The sequence below is a fragment of the Eretmochelys imbricata genome, chromosome 1, assembly GCF_965152235.1.
Source record: "Eretmochelys imbricata isolate rEreImb1 chromosome 1, rEreImb1.hap1, whole genome shotgun sequence".
Classification (NCBI taxonomy): Eukaryota; Metazoa; Chordata; order Testudines; family Cheloniidae; genus Eretmochelys; species Eretmochelys imbricata.
This window is the reverse complement of record NC_135572.1, coordinates 44,987,596-45,007,854: the sequence shown is the minus strand read 5'-3', so window position 1 is coordinate 45,007,854 and position 20,259 is coordinate 44,987,596. Positions and strand designations below refer to the sequence as shown.

The window sequence follows — 20,259 nt, the reverse complement described above, 5'->3', positions numbered from 1 at the left end:
CTGAAGAAAAGTGTAGATCAGAGAAGAGTGTGGTGGAGGTACAAGAAACAGCTGCTGCTGAGTTTAATTCCTTAAGTCTAGATGATCCAGGACTCTGGACCCACTTGAGCAGTAGCCTGAGGGACTTCCTTGTACTGCATGGGCCACAGCAAGTGAAAAACTTCATGTTCCCCAAAGACAATGAAAATAGAAGTTTCCGTCCAACACATTACTGGCGTGAAATCCCCAATGGTGACAAAGTGGAGAGGCCATGGCTTTATGTACTCAAAAACCCAGAACGCTGCATACTGTTTTTGTTGCAGACTCTTCCAGTCTAATGCTGCAGCCACATTGGGTTCTACAGGAGAAAAAGGACTGGAAAAATTGGCTAGAAATCTGGCATGCCATGAGAAGACAGCAAATCATCAGAGAGCATTCCATATATGGAAAGAGCTTGAGATGAGACTAAGGTTAAAGGCCCCCATAGATGATCAGCATCAAGAGAAGATTGCATCAGAATCTCTTTATTGGCAAAATGTTCTGAAAAGGCTCATTGCCATTGTGAGAATGCTTGCTACCCAAAACCTAGCGCTCCGTGGCACTTCAGATCAGCTCTATGTGCCAAACAGTGGAAACTTCCTTAAAATTGTGGAGCTAATGGCTGAGTTTGATGCTGTACTCCAGGAGCATCTAAGAAGAATCACCACCCAAGAAATGTACACACACCAGTACCTTGGAAAAACAATTCAAAATGAGATCATACAGTTACTGGGAACAAATGCCAAACAGAAGATTGTGGCAGATCTGAAGTCAGCAAGATATTACTCTGTTACTCTGGACTGCACACCTGACATCAGCCATACGGAACAAATTACTTTAATGGTGCGTTTTGTAACAACAACAGAACCTGGTGAAAATGTCCCTGCAATGGTGACTGTCAGAGAACATTTTCTAGAATTTATTGACATTGTTGATACTACAGGAGCTAGTATGACAAACGTGCTTCTTAAAAAGCTGGAAGATACAGGAATTGCGATAGCTGACATGAGGGGTAAGGGCTACGATAATGGTGCCAACATGAGAGGAAAGAACAGAGGAGTGCAGACACAGATCCAAGAGTTAAATCCTCGAGCTTTTTTTGTCCCATGCAGTTCTCATTCATTGAACTTGGTGGTCAGTGATGCAGCATCAGCTTCTAGTGAGGCTGCTGAATTTTTTAATGTAATTCAAAACATCTATGTATTTTTTTTCTCTGCATCAACTCATCAATGTCAAATTTTGAAGCAACATCTGGGAACATCCTCTCTGACACTGAAACCACTGAGTACCACACGATGGGGAAGTCGAGAGGAGGCGATAAAGCCTATCAAATACCAAATTGGGAAGATAGATGATGCCATAGTTGCTATTATGGAGGATAATGCTATGACAGGAACTGTTCGTGGGAGAACAGTGGCAGAGGGAAATGGAATCACCAGAAACATACGTAACTTCAAATTGCTGTGTGGCTTAGTGTTGTGGCATGACATACTGTTTGAAATAAATGTTGTAAGCAAGAGACTCCAAGGTGTTGTCCTTGATATATCTGGAGCAATGGAACAACTGGACAAAGCAAAGTCATACCTACAGTCTTACCGGTCAGATGAGGGATTTCAAAATGTTCTGAAGAGTGCACAGAAGTTGGCAGAGGAACTTCACACTGAAGCTATTTTCCCACCCATTCAAGAATACAAGAGTCACCGAAGATGAGATTTTAATTACGAGGCACAGGATAATCCCATAAGAAACCCCAAACAACAATTCAAAGTTGAATTCTTTAACCAGGTGCCAGATTGTGCAATACAGTCAGTTAAAGAACGTTTCATGCAGCTCAAGGAACACAGCAGTTTATTTGGGATGTTGTAGGATATTCCAAAACTCCTCGCTATACCTGAAGACCTACACCAGCAACGCAGGGCACTAAAGACAGTGTTGACACATGATGACATGCGCGATATTGATGCCAGTGATTTAGGTGATGAACTGAAAGCCCTTTCAAGACACATTTCAGCAGTATCAACTCCAAAGGCTGTTCTGGAATATATGTGCACAAATAAGATGACCACCCTCTTTCCAAATGCTTTTGTTGCTCTGCGCATACTTCTCATACTTCCTGTAACAGTTGCCAGTAGAGAACGCAGCTTCTCCAAACTGAAGTTAATAAAAACACATTTACGCTCCACAATGACACAGGAGAGGTGGGTCGGCCTTGCAACCATCTCAGTAGAGCGTGAGCTGGCCCAGACTGTGGACCTTCAGCAGGAAGCAGTTCAAATCTTTGCAACCAAGAAGGCACGGAAAGCACCACTTTTATTATTCAAACAAATAAAAATGCCAGTGTTTACTATGCAGACAAGAAAAGTTACATTTGTTGTTCAGGCGTTTGAAAGTTAAATGTTACTTAAAATTTTTGAACAAGACATTTTAAGTTGTTCTCCTTTATTGGGGTAGGCAACAGAGCAGTACCATGAGAGGAGTAGAACAGGAAGAAGGCAGAATTGAGACCTTTCAAAGTTTTGGCCCAAGCGAGGGGATTTGGGGGCGCCATTTGAGCTCCCTGCCTCAGGTGCCAGAATGTTGTGGGCCGGCCCTGGCGAGAAGCGTAGGTGGAGTCAATGGGGGAGCATCAGCAGTTGACCTACCACAGAGAAGACACCATGGTAAGTAGATCTAAGTGTGTTGACTTAGGTTACGTTATTCACAGAGCTGAAGTTGCGTAACTTAGATCGATCCCCCCCCCCCCCCAGTGTAGAGCAGGCCTAAGTACTTTTAAACACAGTATATGTAATAGAGTAATCTTTTTAGCTATTTTTTACACTGAGGCAATTCAGATAAATTGGTAAGGAGAAAAATTAACATTCGTTTTAAAAATATTAAACAAACCAAAGTCATTTTATAAGTAAGCAAAAAGAGCTAGCAGGGTGTGCAGTTATGGAGAAATTACACTTCTCATGTGGCTAAAGGTCTTTGGCTTTGCATCTTGCCTCCAATGCACCAGAGGCATGTAAATGATGTTCTGAGCATACACACAGACACACTCCTGTAAGAGAGAACATAGAGCATATTCTCATTAGTATTTTACACCGTTAACATATATAAAAGTTAGAATTTGACTCAAATTAAGTTCAGAGATGCCTTATAATTATACTCTACATCTAATTTACAACATAGATTAGTAATATGGTCTGTATTTTCTGTTTCCAGTACAGTTGAGTCCCTGGAGTGCTAAAGTACTATTTTACATTGGTGTACAACTGAGGGTTTAATAAATCTGTCCAATGAGAATTTCATGCACAAAGTCATTGGGATTAAGTGGTTTTTATGGCCCAGTCAACTGTCCTCTGCTTTGTTTTTTGAAACTCGACAGCTGCTAGCTCTTCTAAATGTTTTTGTTAACATATGAAGATCAACCACAGTAACTTTAAAAAACAAAAACAAAAAACTTTCAACTAGTCATCAGGCCTGATCCTAAAAGGTGCTCAACACGAGGCAGAATCAAGCCCTTAAAGTGAAAGGCCTACCAAAAGCCATATGCTCTTTTTCCTGATCAGCTATAATCCAGCCAAATGTATAAAAGGGATAAATATGTCACTCCCACAGAGTGCAGCAATCTGAAAAAATAGTGAATAAAAATACTTATGTTAATAGTAAAGCCTTTGGGTATCAATTATATTTTGTTTGTGAGTGCATGTGTCTGCTTCAGCTGTGAAACAGCTTTGTCTAAAGCTTTATGGAAGGGTGTGTAGAGCAGTTTTGAGACTTCATTTGACTAAAAGTGATGTGGAAAGGAATTAAGGTTGTTTGTACAGATGGGCCTAGAATTAAAATACTCAGACTGGCTATTTGTGGGTATTGCCAAAATACCCTTCAATAATCTGGGTATTGTACCTGAATAAAAGTTGATTTGAGTGTGTGATGATTCAATGTATTACATAAAGGTTCTGAGTCTTCTCTGACTTACACTGATGTAAATCAGGAGTATCTCCATTGAATTTTGTGGAGGCATGTCAAGTTGAAACTGACGTAAATGAGAAGAATCAGATTCAAAATATCTACGTATAAGATAGATATGAGTGTACATGAGGATAAATACGTTATGGAGTCATAGGGCCACATTCTGCTCTCAGTTATACTGATGTAGAAAGCAGCGTAACTCCACTGAAGTCAATGGAGGTATACAACTGTCAAAATGAAGTAAGTGACATGGGCATGAAGCCCTTATTCAACACTTTGAAATGGCCAGAGCTAAAGGATTTGGCCCACATGCAGAAATCCCATTGGTGTCTATGGCTGTTTTACAGAAGAGCAGTTGCAGCTTTGGGGTCTTCATCCTGCATCCTGCACAGAGAAGACCCGTATTTCATTTAGTGGCCTACACTTGCAGCATATTGGTACAGCAGTTAACTATGAGCTGTCAGGTTCCAAAAGTAACCTATTCGGACAAGTTATGAGGTGATCTCAATGTTGATGTACATTACATGCAGACAACCAACATAAGATAGCATTAAGGTGGTGTAACTTACCGACTAAAGAGATTAATAGATGGGGTTGTAACAGAGGAAAAGCAACCCACAGCAGGGAGTAAGCAAGTGTAAAATAAGTGGGAAGAAGGGGCTTTTCCTATACCACCTTATTTCTTCTTGGTAGTTGCTTGTCCTCCTACAATCCTGTCCTTCAACCTCAAAAACCACCACCACCGTTTGTACCAATTGACCTCCTTGGTAGAAGTCTCTGCAAAGAGGCTGAGTATTGAAAGCACCTTAGAGACTGACTTATCCTCCTGACCTAAAGGTGGCCTATCCAGTTGGGGCAGCAGGGAAGCTTGCACAGCTGATGCATACGATGTAGCAGATAAAGAAAAGACTTCAGTCTCCAAGCCTTTAAATCTGGCATCTCTCATGAGCATTAAATTCTCACACCCAAAAAAATAAATGTGATGTTTTTGTTTATAATCTCTATTTATTCATTCATTTTAGCTTATAAAAATGGAAAATGCTTCTTTCTCTTTCTGAAAACATTTGGCATATGTTCTAAACTCTGAGTGTTGAATTAGGCAACTTTCCAGTAACTCCCTTCCAGCACATCTAAATCTAGATTACAGCTGTCTTTTTGGAAAGGCATACATAACTCAGCATGTGGGAAACTGACTGACATTTTCTCCTCTCCTTTTCAGAGTGTCTCCTCTGCAGAAGTCTGAAATAGTAGACATGGTAAAGAAACATGTAAATGCCATCACATTAGCCATCGGAGACGGTGCCAATGACGTGGGAATGATCCAAACCGCGCATGTGGGAGTCGGGATCAGTGGGAATGAGGGCATGCAGGCAACCAACTCTTCTGATTACTCCATAGCACAGGTCAGAGGCACTAAAAAGCAGCTGCCATGTTCTGCTGACAGAGGTATCAGCTGTGTGTCAGCATAAGCGCTTCATTGCTGGCTTTCAAGCCGAGAGAATCTTTGTTCATATCCTCCTTGAGACAGCCATCTAAAACTGATACCTCGGATGTATTAGGGATCATTTTAGTTTTGATCTTGTTGTGCCCTTTGGGGCAATGATCAACCCTTTCCTAAAGGCTTAGGTTTCTTCTTGCCAGCTGTGGAACATTCAAACTGTTCAGTAATCAGGGAAAGGCACCGTTCATGACAGTTACATTTAATGCCCTTCTAATTATAATTTATCTTCCTCAGTGTGCTCTTGTCACTGACACCTGTTGGTGAACTATATTAATGTCCAGAAGAGGTAGATGATGATGGAACATTTCTTTTATTTCGAAGTCTTCTTTACCCCGTTTTTCTTAAACTACTAAAAAATCAGTTATTCAAATACTAAAAAGCTGGTCAATATTTTGAGATAATTCAGGCAGTGACAGTGACTAGGGTACATGCTCCTAACTCATCCCATCAAATTCAGCACTGATTACTTTATCTATAGGCGGTAGTGGGAAGAAGCCATGCAGATTGGGGCAGCTCTTTGTTTAATTGAACAAATCAAAATATAAACATATTAAAAGCAACAAAAGAAAAGAGACTTTTGCTGATGTAAATGTACGGTGAATGTTGTTTGTTTACGGTTAAGGTATCATGTTCACTATCACTTGTGATAAGAAAATCTTTAATATTTGGTAATAGTACAAGAACATTAGATTCAAATCTAGAACAGGGTAATGACCAAAAGTCGTTACAGTCTGTTGGCTCTTTGGTAGCCTGTGAGAAATGGGTTGGGATTTCATGCCACATGCATGTAGGCAGCTGCCAGATGAACTCACTATGAAATCTTCCTTTACAATTTATACTAATTGGCACCCTTGTTGGAAATTTCAGCAGATAGCTGAAGGATTGGAAGGGCAGAAAGGCAAACTCCGCTATTGCTCCTCGAGGTAGTTGTTCCTGAACAGGTTGACCCATTGACAGAGCAATCAAGGAACCATGTACTGCTGCTGCCATGGTGTATGTGTGCCGTGGTCAGGCAGAGGGCCTCCATATTCAGTGGTGGTCATCTGAGAATTTTCACAAGCACTAATTGCACTTTTAAAATTTCAGGTTAAAAACCTCATCCAATATTAATTCAGTAATAGACAGTAGTATACTGCAAGTACCACTTATACAGTATGACACCAAAAAAGTAATACACCAGGACAACCTTCAACTGCCTTGATCACAATGGTTACACTGTCCAGCAGTGGTCTCTACATTACTAATCTTCATACCCTCTACCATATAATACTTTTGAGGCACAATTCATTTAAAAAATCTGTATTTACAGAGACTTCATAAGATTCAATTTATTTATTAAAATGACAGTGTAAAAGAATAAATAGGTAGTCAGAGTTTTGTCCATAGATGGCCTATCACATTTTATTAATGCCTTTGGCATTTAATCTAATTAGTTTAAACCTGATGAAGTTGTTTGATATTCATGTGTCACTTTCAAGTGGCTTTCGGGTTAATCTAAGAATGGTGAAAATGGGTTGTGCTCAGTTTAACTGTGGTTTGAGGATTATTGACAATAGCAATAGAGATAATGTTATAGTTAGGGCTGTCAAGTGATTCAAAAAATTAATCGCGATTAATCACGCGATTAAACAACAATTGAATACCATTTATCTTAAGAAAGAATGAGGAGTACTTGTGGCACCTTAAAGACCAACAAATTTATTTGAGCATAAGCTTTCATGGGCTAAAGCCCACTTCATCAGATGCATGCAGTGGAAAATACAGTAGGAAGATATATAGATATAGATATAATTATATACAGACAACATGAAAAAATGGGGGTTGCCATACTAACTCTTAACAGACCTATCGATTAAGGTGGGCTATTAGCAGGAGAAAAAAAGCTTTTGTAGTGATGATCAGGATGGCCCATTTCAAACAGTTGACAAGAAGGTGTGAGTAACAGTAGGGGGAAATTAGCATGGGGAAATAATTTTTAGTCAGTGTAATGACTCATCCACTCCCAGTCTTTATTCAAGCCTAATTTAATGGTGTCCAGTTTTCAGATTAATTCCAGTTCTGCTATTTCTCGTTGGAGTCTGTTTTTGAAGTTTTTTTGTTGAATAATTGTGACTTTTAAGTCTGTAACTGAGTGTCCAGGGAGGTGGAAGTGTTCTCCTACTGGTTTTTGAATGTTATAATTCTTGACGTGTGATTTGTGTCCATTTATTCTTTTACGTAGAGACTGTCCAGTTTGGCCAATGTACATGGCAGAGGGACATTGCTGGCACATGATGGCATATATCACATTGGTAGATGTGCAAGTGAACGAGCCTCTGATAGTGTGGCTGATGTGATTAGGTCCTATGATGGTGTCTCTTGAATAGATATGTGGACAGAGTTGGCAACGGACTTTGTTGAAAGGATAGGTTCTTGGGTTAGTGTTTTTGTTGTGTGGTGTATGGTTGCTGGTGAGTATTTGCTTCAGGTTGGGGGGCTGTCTGTAAGCAAGGACTGGCCTGTCTCCGAAGATCTGTGAGAGTGAGGGATTGTCCTTCAGGATAGGTTGTAGATCCTTGATGCGTTGGAGAGGTTTTAGTTGGGGGCTGAAGGTGACGGCTAGTGGCATTCTGTTACTTTCTTTGTTTGGGCCTGTCCCTCAGTAGGTGACTTTACAGACCAAAGTCGCAATTATTCAACAACAAAACTTCAAAAACAGACTCCAACAAGAAATAGCAGAACTGGAATTAATCTGCAAACTGGACACCATTAAATTAGGCTTGAATAAAGACTGGGAGTGGATGAGTCATTACACAAACTAAAACTATTTCCCCATGCTAATTTCCCCCCTACTGTTACTCACAGCTTCTTGTCAGCTGTTTGAAATGGGCCATCCTGTTCATCACTACAAAAGTTTTTTTTCTCTTGCTAATAGCCCACCTTAATCGATAGGTCTGTTAAGTGTTGGTATGGCAACCCCCATTTTTTCATGTTGTCTGTATATAATTATATCTATATCTATATATCTTCCTACTGTATTTTCCACTGCATGCATCTGATGAAGTGGGCTTTAGCCCATGAAAGCTTATGCTCAAATAAATTTGTTAGTCTCTGAAGTGCCACAAGTACTCCTCATTCTACAGACTAACACGGCTACCACTCTGAAACCTGTAATTTATTTTAAATATTTTTGGATGTTTACTACATTTTCCAATATATTAATTTCAATGACAACACAGAATGCAAAATGTACAATGCTCACTTTATATTTATTTTTTATTACAAATATTTGCACTGTAAAAAAACAAAAATTGTATGTTTCAGTGCACCTCATCCAAGTACTGTAGTGCAATCTCTTTATCATGAAAGTTGAACTTACAATGTAGAATTATGTACAAAAAAAATTGCTTTCAAAAATAAAACAATGTGAAACTTTAGAGCCTACAATTCCACTCAGTCCTACTTCTCTGTCAGCCAATCACTCAGACAAACAAGGTTGGTTACAATTTGCAGGAGATAATGCTGCCTGCTTCTTGTTTACAATATCACCTAAAAGTGAGCACAGGCATTTGCATGGCACTGTTGGAGCTGGCGTTGCAAAATATTTATGTGCCAGATGAGCTAAAGATTCATGTGTCCCTTCATTTTTCAACCACCATTCAAGAGGACATGCTTCCATGCTGATGATGGGTTCTGCTTGATAACTATCCAAAGCAGTGAGGTCTGATGCATGTTCATTTTCATCTTCTGAGTCAGATGCCACCAGCAGAAGGTTGATTTTCTGTTTGGGTGGTTTGGGTTCTGAAGTTTCCACAGCAGAGTGTTCCTCTTTTTAAGACTTCTGAAAGCATGCTCCACACCTCATCCCTTTCAGATTTTGGAAGGCACTTCAGATTCTTAAACCTTGAGTCGAGTGCCATAGCTATTTTTAGAAATCTCACCGTGGTACCTTCTTTGCGTTTTGTCAAATCTGCTGTGAAAGTGTTCTTAAAACAAAACAGGTGCTGGGTCATCCTCTGAGATTGCTATAACATGAAATATGTGCAGAATGTGGGTAAAACAGAGCAGGAGACATGTAATTCTCCCCCCAAGGAGTACAGTTACAAGTTTAATTGACGCATTATTTTTTTAACAAGCATGATAAGCATGGAAGCATGTCCTCTGGAATGGTGGCTGAAGCATGAAGGGGCATACGAATATTTAGCATATCTGGCATTTAAATACCTTGCAACACCGGCTACAACAGTGCCATGTGAATGCCTGTTCTCACTTTCAAGTGACTTTGTAAATAAGAAGCAGGCAGCAGTATCTGCCCGGGGAGGGATAGCTCAGTGGTTTGAGCATTGGCCTGCTAAACCCAGGGTTGTGAGTTCAATCCTTGAGGGGGCCATTTAGGGATCTGGGGCAAAAAAAAATGGGGATTGTGCCTGTTTTGAACAGGGGGTTGGACTAGATGATCTCCTGAGGTCCCTTCCAACTCTAATAGTCTATGAGTCTATCTCCCATCAATGTAAACAAACTTGTTTGTCTTAGCGATTAGCAGAATAAGAAATAGGACTGAGTGGACTTGTAGGCTCTAAAGTTTTACACTGTTTTGGTTTTGAATGTAGTTATGTGACCAAAAAAAATCTGCATTTGTAAGTTACACTTTCACGATAAAGAGATTGCACTTCAGTACTTGTATGAGGTGAATTGAAACATACTATTTTTTTTGTTTATCATTTTTACAGAACATATATTTAATCAAAAATAATAATATAAAGTGAGCACTGTGCACTTTGTATTCTGTGTTGTAATTGAAATAATATTGAAAATGCAGAAAAAATCCAAAAATATTTAATACATTTCAATTGGTATTCTATTGTTATAAGTGCGATTCATTTTTATGACTTAATTGCGTGAGTTAACTGTGATTAATTGACAGTCCTAGTTATAGTTAATGTTTTTATTTAAGTTGCTGGCACCAATAACATGCAGTTTTAATTTTGGAAACAAAATTTAAAATAACATGGAACTGTTCGTTTTGGAGGGGAGAAGTGTGTTTTTCTTAACCTGAAAGATTACAGTATATTGCTGTGTTATGGTGAATCAAATTTGTGTTGTGTGCTGATTAGTAAAATAAGATGGACTTATTTGCAATAGGAGAAATACTAGGCTAAAATAACACTAAATAGTTTTCAAAAGGAAAACTTGGGCTTCATATGGTATATTCTTCCTCAATGCAGACATATATGATAACAACTTTAGTGGAAATTATATGCATGCCTTGAATGGAGAATGTTCTTCGGAGTAATTTAAGTAGGCCACTGTAATGTAGTATCTTATACCCAAATGATACTTCCAATCCAGTGATTCCAGAAGTGGGCAGACATGGAAAAATAAAGCTCTATATAAAGACTCACTAACGATTCCACAAGGAATCATATAATGAACTAAACAAATAAAAAGGAAGTTGGCCTCTGACCCAGTGCCCCAAAGAATAACTTCCATTCATACAGAGAGTATGTTTGCATCATCTTTTTTTAAATGTTATTGTCTCCACGATTCATTTTCAAAGTATTCCTAAACCAAAATACTGAAGTTCTTTACATGGTTCTAAAACTTAATAAAGCTTTTTATTGAGAAAAGATACTTTTTATCCAGAGGCGGAATCTGGAGTGTCTAGGGACCATTGCTTTTTTGAATGCTTTAAAGGGGAAAATTGCTCAGGGAAATTCTTCCTTTAAAATAAATGTTGGGTTCATCATTCAGTTTTGTTCCTGGGGAAGCCTGGGTTGTATTCTAGATGTTTTCTTTTTCCTAAATTTCATCAGTTGTATTAAATAATGAATACTGGTACTCTAAAAACACCTTTTTATTTGGTAGTGCATCTCTCATTTTTAGATCAAGACTGGATATCTTTCTAGAAGATACATTATAGCTCAAACAGAAGCCATGGTATCATGCACAAATTGCTGGGAGAAGATCTATGGCCTGTTTTTTATGCAGGAGGTCAAAGTAGATGATCATAATGGTCATAGAATCATAGAATATCAGAGATGGAAGGGACCTCAGGAAGTCATCTAGTCCAACCCCCTGCCCAGAGCAGGACCAATCCCCAACTAAATCATCCCAGCCAGGGCTTTGTCAAGCCTGACCTTAAAAACTTCTAAGGAAGGGGATTCCACCATCCTCCCTAGGTAACGCATTCCAGTGTTTCATCACCCTCCTAGTGAAAAAGTTTTTCCTAATATCCAATCTAAATCTCCACAACTGCAACTTGAGACCATTACTCCTTGTCCTGTCATCTGCTATCACTGAGAATAGTCTAGATCTCTTTGGATCCACCTTTCAGGTAGTTAAAAGCAGCTATCAAATCCCCCCCTCATTCTTCTCTTCCGTAGACTAAACAATCCCAGTTCCCTCAGCCTTTCCTCATAAGTCATGTGTTCCAGACCCCTAATCATTTTTGTTGCCCTTCGCTGGACTCTCTCCAATTTCTCCACATCCTTCTTGTACTGTGGGGCCCAAAACTGGACACACTACTCCAGACGAGGCCTCACCAATGTCGAATAGAGGGGAAGGATCACGTCCCTCGATCTGCTGGCAATGCCCCTGCTTATACAGCCCAAAATGCCATTGGCCTTCTTGGCAACAAGGGCACACTGTTGACTCATATCCAGCTTCTCGTCCACTGTCACCCCTAGGTCCTTCTCTGCAGAACTGCTGCCTAGCCATTCGGTCCCTAGTCTGTAGCGGTGCATTGGATTCTTCCGTCCTAAGTGCAGGACTCTGCACTTGTCCTTGTTGAACCTCATCAGATTTCTTTTGGCCCAATCCTCTAATTTGTCTAGGTCCCTCTGTATCCTATCCCTAACCTCCAGCGTATCTACCACTCCTCCCAGTTTAGTGTCATCCGCAAACTTGCTGAGGGTGCAATCCACACCATCCTCCATATCATTAATGAAGATATTGAACAAAACCGGCCCCAGGACCGACCCTTGGGGCACTCCGCTAGATACCGGCTGCCAACCAGACATGGAGCCATTCATCACTACCCGTTGAGCCCGACAATCTAGCCAACTTTCTACCCACCTTGTAGTGCATCCATCCAGCCCATACTTCTGTCACTTGCTGACAAGAATACTGTAGGAGACCGTGTCAAAAGCTTTGCTAAAGTCAAGGAATAACACGTCCACTGCTTTCCCTTCATCCACAGAACCAGTTATCTCATCACAGAAGGCAATTAGATTAGTCAGGCATGACTTGCCCTTGGTGAATCCATGCTGACTGTTCCTGATCACTTTCCTCTCCTCTGAGTGCTTCAGAATTGATTCCTTGAGGACCTGCTCCATGATTTTTCCAGGGACTGAGGTGAGGCTGACTGGCCTGTAGTTCCCAGGATCCTCCTCCTTCCCTTTTTTAAAGATTGGCACTACATTAGCCTTTTTGTCTAGGCTTCTGGGACTTCCCCCGATCGCCATTAGTTTTAGCTCTGCAATCACATTCGCCAATTCCTTTAGCACTCTCGGATGCAACGCATCCAGCCCCATGGACTTGTGCACATCCAGCATAGTCCCGAACCACTTCTTTCTTCACAGAGGGCTGGCCACCTCCTCCCCATGCTGTGCTGCCCAGTGCAGTAGTCTGGGAGCTGACCTTGTTCATGAAGACAGAGGCAAAAAAAGCATTGAGTACATTAGCTTTTTCCACATCCTCTGTCACTAGATTGCCTCCCTCATTCAGTAAGGGGCCCACACTTTCCTTGACTTTCTTCTTGTTGCCAACATACCTGAAGAAACCCTTCTTGTTACTCTTAACATCTCTCGCTTGCTGCAACTCCAGGTGTGATTTAGCCTTCCTGATTTCATTCCTACATGCCAGAGCAATATTTTTATACTCATCCCTGGTCATTTGTCCAATCTTCCACTTCTTGTAAGCCTCTTTTTTGTGTTTAAGATCAGCAAGGATTTCACTGTTAAGCCAAGCTGATCGCCTGCCATATTTACTATTCTTTCTACACATCGGGATGGTTTGTCCCTGTAACCACAATAAGGATTCTTTAAAATACAGCCAGCTCTCCTGGACTCCTTTCCCCCTAATGTTATTCTCCCAGGGGATCCTGCCCATCAGGATCCCTTTTGGCCTTACAATTTATAAATCTCTTGGCACCTACGTATGCTCTGTATGTCACTTATTATTAGACCCCCTCTTCCTGCAAAGACTTACTCATGTAAGTAACTCAATGCATGTCAGTAGCTCCACTGAGCTCTGTTAAAATAAAACATGGCTCTGTTTCATTTAATTCCTTGTCACTGCTCAGTGGGACAACTCACGTGTATTTAAAGTATCAGAACCTTATTCTTTCTGGGTTGCATCATTTCCTCAGCTCTTTTAGGTAGCACTTTTGCATTTTCTTGAGAGATTACAAACCCAGTGAGTAGCATTATAGTAACTAAATGATTGTTAAAATCGTATGAGTTATGGCACACCATTTGTGCAGTTTTTCCTCTTTGGGTTATTCTACAGTATATCAATGGAATACATGCCAGCCTTGCTGGAGTTTACACTATATGCCTCACTGTCAAAGGATGAATCTCGGGAAGCATTAAAATTGTGGCAGGACTGAAGAGAGAGGGTATGTTGGTAGGTAGTTAATGGGTTAGTACGTTTATTAGCCATTCACTTTTGATTATCTACTTTCCAATCCTGATGCAGGCTGGATAGAGACTGAATCCAAACTGAATTATAATGTGGTTTGCTTTGTTTTCTTTTATTTTGCTGAAATACCACCAGAGAGCCTGTTCTTGTAGTATTTGCAGCAAATGCATTAAGTGCTGGAGATCTTGGGAGACAGGCTATATATCATGAAATTTCTAGCTCATGTTTGGAGATCCCAGAGTTTCAAATGGGCTTTGGATGAATAATAAATTTGAACCAGAATTTGAAACTTGAACTCCAAATCTTTTGAAGTGGCATATCACTAGCCCAGAAGTGGAAATGAGTAGTTTGGCATCCTTTTGGTTCCCAAAAACCACCACACAAAACGGTGAAATTCAGTTTCTTCTCATGGGGGACCTGAGGCTGAACTAAAAGGAATGTAGCAAGTCACAAGTGGGTTCCTTGACAGAGCTCACACATTTACTGCTGTGGGCTTGATCTCGCTCTCATTGAAGGCAATGTGAGAAATCCCACTGAATTAAATAGGAGTAGAACTGAGTCATCTTTGTGGTTCAAACTAGAATTATTAGGCAGCAATTTCCATAAACGTTAGATTCATTTACTAATTGGGTTTATTTAAGGGGGAAAAAGGAATATACAACTTGTTTTAGATGCTCGTATTGTGACCATATTTATTATTATCGAGTGAACTGTAAATGTTAATAAAAATGTATTTCTTCCCATCTTCTTTCAAAAGCTGCTAGTGTTGTTTTTTTTCTTTTGAGAACTCTTGCCTTTTCAGTCTCCATTTTAGCCCAGAACATTTCTAATTACCACATTGCTCCTTTTAAAACACAGAGAAGAGCCTTGTACCACACACTTATTATTAAACCCTCAAACACAGTCATCTTCTCTTACCATGAAATAAGAGTTCACATTTATATTTAATCCAGTAGGCCCTATCATGTTAACCTTGCCTCATTTTGCTATCAGGATAGTAGTAATAATTGAAGGCTTCTTCCTGTTTAAAGCAAATGAGGACCAAATTTATGGAAACATGTTTAAAAGGAATGTTTTGCTGTGATTTTTTAAAATGTTTTGTTTGTGGGTAATCTGTCAAAATTACTCTCATAGAAAGGAAGTTGGAATGGATTTAATAGCTGATCTAAACTTCATGTACTTTGTATAGAGTTGTAAAATATGAGGCTATTTTACTTGTGTCCATTTTTCTTTTTCTAGTTTTCTTACTTGGAGAAACTATTATTAGTCCATGGAGCCTGGAGTTACAACCGAGTGACCAAATGCATTTTGTATTGCTTCTACAAGAATGTGGTCTTGTATATTATTGAGGTAAGAACAGTCAACAGAATAGGCTTTGGCAATGGCTAAATTGGTTTGGCAAACAGTAACAGTTGCAATTAGTAAATTAAAATTAAATTATTAACATTTAATAAAGAAATGAAAAAGAAATGATCTCTTCACATGACATGTATTCATTTTGTGGAGTTCACTGCCAGAAGATGTCACAGTGAAGCTGGATTTTAAAAGAGGTTGGATACATTTATGACCTTTAATACTATGTGTAGTTATGCCTGTTAAGATGATGGGAGAAATCAAATATCCTGTTTCAGGGTGTAAACTGATTGTAGCAATGGTCATGAATGCACATTATTGCACATTTGGCCATGTATATCATGAGTATACCAGATTTGATGGATCAATCATCTGATCTGATATGGCAAATTCTATGTTGTTGAACCAGTGCTTAAAATCTATTTTAAAAAAATAGTTGAAGGTTTTTCTTCATTCTTTCCAATAAATAGATGCTAAGAGGGAGGGATAATAAACAACAAAATGAGAACCTTATAATTAGCCAGACACTTAGAGTAGATTACAGGAGACAGTAGGTCAGAAATGTTTTACTGTTCAATAAATCATACCATGGTCGGTGTACATATCTGACTCCCTCAGGGTCTGATCATCATTTATGCATGTGTTATTCTCATGGAGAACAGGAGTTCTCAGCTAACATGTTCCATTTTTTCTTAAATGTATCTGAATGACCTCTACTTTTTGGAGTTTATCATTTCCAGTACAGTTCAAAGTCTGTTTACTACATGTGGACCGCTACCATAGTATTGAAGAGTCAAACTGTCATTTCCAACTGCTTCTATGTCAGTAGTGCATTCAGCCCACCAACACCACAGTACTCTCTTTTGGTGTGTGAGTGTAGCATAGCTAAGAGTGATATACAGCAATTTCAGTTTTGCAGAATAGTATGGAGAGACACTAATTTCTCCTAAAACAACAAGGAGTCCTTGTGGCACCTTAGAGACTAACAAATTTGTTTGGGTTAAGGTTATAAATTCTCCTTCATTATAAGAGAGAGATTCTGATTGTCCTGTCTTTGCCAAAACTTAAATCCATGTACCTGATATTTCACAGACATGGTCTTATCATAATGTAGAAATTTTCGTAAAATTTTCAGACAAGGCATTTAGGAGATGGCAGGGTTCTGGCATGACCGGATCTCACTCATTGAATATTTTTCTAGCCAGTTTTTTGGCTCATAATTACAAAACCGTTTTCAATAAGAGGATCTAAGTGTTGCTGGAGATGAGAATAATTATATTCATTAGTGCTGAAGCAAAATATGAATTATTAATGGGGCATTGCCAATTTTTTTTTTAAAATAGGCATTTTTTCCCCTCTCTCTTTTTTGGAATACCCTTAGCAGCTTCACAATTACTTTTCTTTCTCTAGGAGTTCTATTTCCATTTCATGGACTTTTTTAAAAAAACAACTGTTTCTTATAGATTATTGTGTAACATGGCTCTGCTTCAATAATTACTTGTTACAGATAATAAAAATATTGTATAATAATATTATAGGGCTAAATTATAACTCCCCACATGTGAAAAAGCCACTCATGGAAGGGCTAAAGATTGGTGAAGAACTGTGTGACCTCAAGCCTTAGGTGTTTCTGTTAAATCATCTTGTTGTGGGGAGGGATCTTCCTAACCATAAGTAAAGCTAAGATCTAGTCATGTGTATTTTTAGTAAAAGGCATGGACAGGTCACTAGGCAGTAAAAAAAAATTCATGACCCCTGACCTGTTCTTGACTTCTACTATAAATACCCCTGATTAAATCTTAGGTGCTCTGGGGGACTTCGGGGATGCTGCTGGTGTTCCGGGCCCGAGGGCTCCAGGCATCGCTGGTGCTCAGGGGTGGGCATGGGGCACTGCTGGTGCTCTGGGGGGTGATGGCCCACGGGGCGCTCCAGGGTGGGGGGAGGTTGGGGCTGCTCGGGCGGCCCTGGGGTCAGCCACACTGGCTGCTACAGAAGTCACTGAGGCCCCAGAATCCATGATTTCTGTGACCTCCATGACAAACTCGCAGCCTTAACCATAAGATGTCCTGAGATGTTTAAAATGCGTGTGTACTCTGAAAGTGCTCTGTGTAAAGATGGCCTCTTCTTTCTAGCCTCCTCTGCTTCCTTTGGGTATTCAGATTCCTGTCTGCTTGCTTCACTGACAAATTAACTTTCACTCCTTTTTGGTTCTGTTGGCACTGCAGAGCCAATACGGCTAAGAATGAGCTGGATTCCATTCTGGCTAATGCATCTGCATAACAGAATTGTTAATGACAGTAGTTTCTGTTGCATGGCCAAATTATGCCCCCAGTTACACCTGTACATCTGCATTACATATCTGTAAGATTCACTCACAAGGAAGTTGCTGCTGGCAATGGGGTTATAGGTGGAAGCAGAATTTGAAGCCCATGGGGTTGTACCTGTGTAACTGAGGGCAGGAACTGACCTACAGCATTGATACTAGTGATGATACCCAAGCTTGAGAGCACTCATTTTTGATTTTCAGCTGCCATGTTGAGTTTTCAGCATTGGCACTTTGGAAAAAAATTGTATTTATAAACTTCACAAAATTGACCTGGAAACTGTTGAGATACAGCAAATATGGAACCCCAGGCTACTATCCCTGGAGTCACTTTCCAGACCACAATTAAACTTTTTGCTTTACACAAGGAAGATTGTGCCATTTTACATTTCTAGCGTGAGGCCTTTGAGTGCCATTCACTCTTTGTGTGGTGTGGTGATCATGGAAAAGAGAAGCTCCACCGTGACACACAACCCACAGCTCGTGAGATTCCCACCTCCCTCTACAGTGGTGCACGCCCTTAAGTAGCTGCTGCAGTATTACTGTTTGTTCCCTGACACTCTGAACAAGCTTGGGCTTTACCTCCCACTGTCTGTTTTGACTTGCCACGTGCAGAGATATTTTTTTCTTTGACATCACAGTGAAACCAGAGTTTCTACCTGAATTACATTCCAAGCTAATTTTCAAAAGACTAAGTATTTGTAGAGTTGAACTGAAGAGCATGTCTGACAGAGTGACAGGGCTGTTAGTTATGGTTTTTCTACCGTTATGTGTTTTATTTCACTGGAGGTTTAACACCTGAAGTCAGCTTTATGTAACTGAATTTCACAGGTCTGCAATGCTGAGTGTCATTGTAATTCTTTTTGTTCCTGCCTCCTCTCGTACAAGCCACAGAGTAGAAATAAGAGGTTGTTCTCAATGAGGAAGCCTGAGTACAGTCAGGCATGAAAGTCACAGAGAGCTTCAGTTAGGAGAGAAGTAAATATGGGTTAAACTAACAATGAAGAAATGTCTGAAGAACTTTGTTGTTGTCCTCTGCCCCCTTTCTCCAACATCTCTGGGTGCATGGATCATCATATAGCTCAAAACCAGTAGCAGATTTAAACATTGGTCCCAGAAATGTACCTAGTAAGAGCACCAGGAGAAATCTAGCAATATCCTCTCACACACTGTGACTTTCCACGCTTTTGTGATTGATTTTCCTCCAACTGTTTGGAAAGGTATTCAAAAAACAAAATTCTGGGTCTAGATATCCAGAGCACTCACCATTTTTGTGCTGTAGGTGTTACTTGTACTAGAGTCTGCTGAGCTGACACTGGTCACATTTTTGTTCAGTGGGTGTGTGGTGGTATTTTTGTGAATGGGGGAGGGTCTGTATTAAGTTATAAATACATGAGCTTGCTGTTTAGCTGCATTCACTGCTGCTGGAATGTATGCCCGTATTAAAACTGTCTCCTGTGACAAGAGGACTAAAATGTCAGAGCAGAACAGAGCCCTTAGATAAAAGAGAATGCAGGAAATCATCAAGAAAAAACTAAGTACTCTTACTCTGCGGATTTGGATTGGAGCCCATTTAATATTTGTGCTTTTTGTTTTTAAATGAAGTGAACTTTAATGCTTATGAAACTTCCAAGAATGACAGCCCGGGAAATTAAAGTCTTTTGGGCCTGATTCTCCTTTGCCCCAAGGCCCCTATGTGCCATTCTGGCACTATGAGGGTACCTTAAAGAAGATGTAAATGTAATTTTCACTCACTTAAGGCCCAGTTATGCTGCCAGTGCAGTGCAAAGAGACCCTTCTGGAAATGAGAATCAGGCTCTTTATCCAAGAGCAGGTTCAGCAAAATCAGCAGTGAAGTTTCCCTATTCTGCCAGGCACTGAACTGTGAGAGGGTAATTCTGTTTGTAAAGTGACCAAGATGGTAAGAGGAGCAGAACCCAAATAAAATGCCTTTTTGCCCGGTTCACTCCTAGACTCCTGTTGTCTGTCTGCAGGAGAAGATTACTTAAATCTTCACACTGTACTTCTATGCTGTCCCAGAATCACCCCTGAAACACTAAGTCAGCAAACAGACTCCACAGACAAATAGCTGGGCATCATTACAAGTCTCCATCCCATTCAGTTAGTTATTTGCTGGCTTTATACCAGCTGGTGAAATAAGAGATCTAGCCAACAGATGAGAAACAGATATTTCACTACAGATGATATCAAGTCTCTGATGATATCAGAGCTATGAGAGAGAGAGAGAGATGATTTCAAATGTAAAAGGACACCAAAACCTCTTTCATGTCATGCTTAGAAGTCGAAACATGGCAAGATCAAAGAAGATACCAGAAATGCCAGGGAAAAGTTCAAACCATTTGGGAGTGATGCCTTGATCAGTATATGGAAGGCAGTGTCCAGGTTTATTACACAGGAAAGGAGTGCTGGTTCCTTCATTGGAACAAATTAGTTAAATTAGTACAATAAAGCCTACTGGCTCCAATTAAGG

The 20,259-nt window shown here is 40.0% G+C and overlaps 1 protein-coding gene across 2 annotated transcripts in view; it reads left to right on the top strand.

The window, feature by feature from the left end:
* The window catches only part of ATP8A2 (ATPase phospholipid transporting 8A2), a 668,324-nt gene that overhangs the window by 409,630 nt on the left and 238,435 nt on the right, over positions 1-20,259 (top strand). For both annotated transcript variants that reach the window (XM_077809582.1, XM_077809591.1), the window contains 2 exons: positions 5,192-5,375; positions 15,332-15,442. In XM_077809582.1, coding sequence (XP_077665708.1) covers positions 5,192-5,375; positions 15,332-15,442 — 295 coding nt within the window. The remainder of the gene's footprint in view (positions 1-5,191; positions 5,376-15,331; positions 15,443-20,259) is intronic.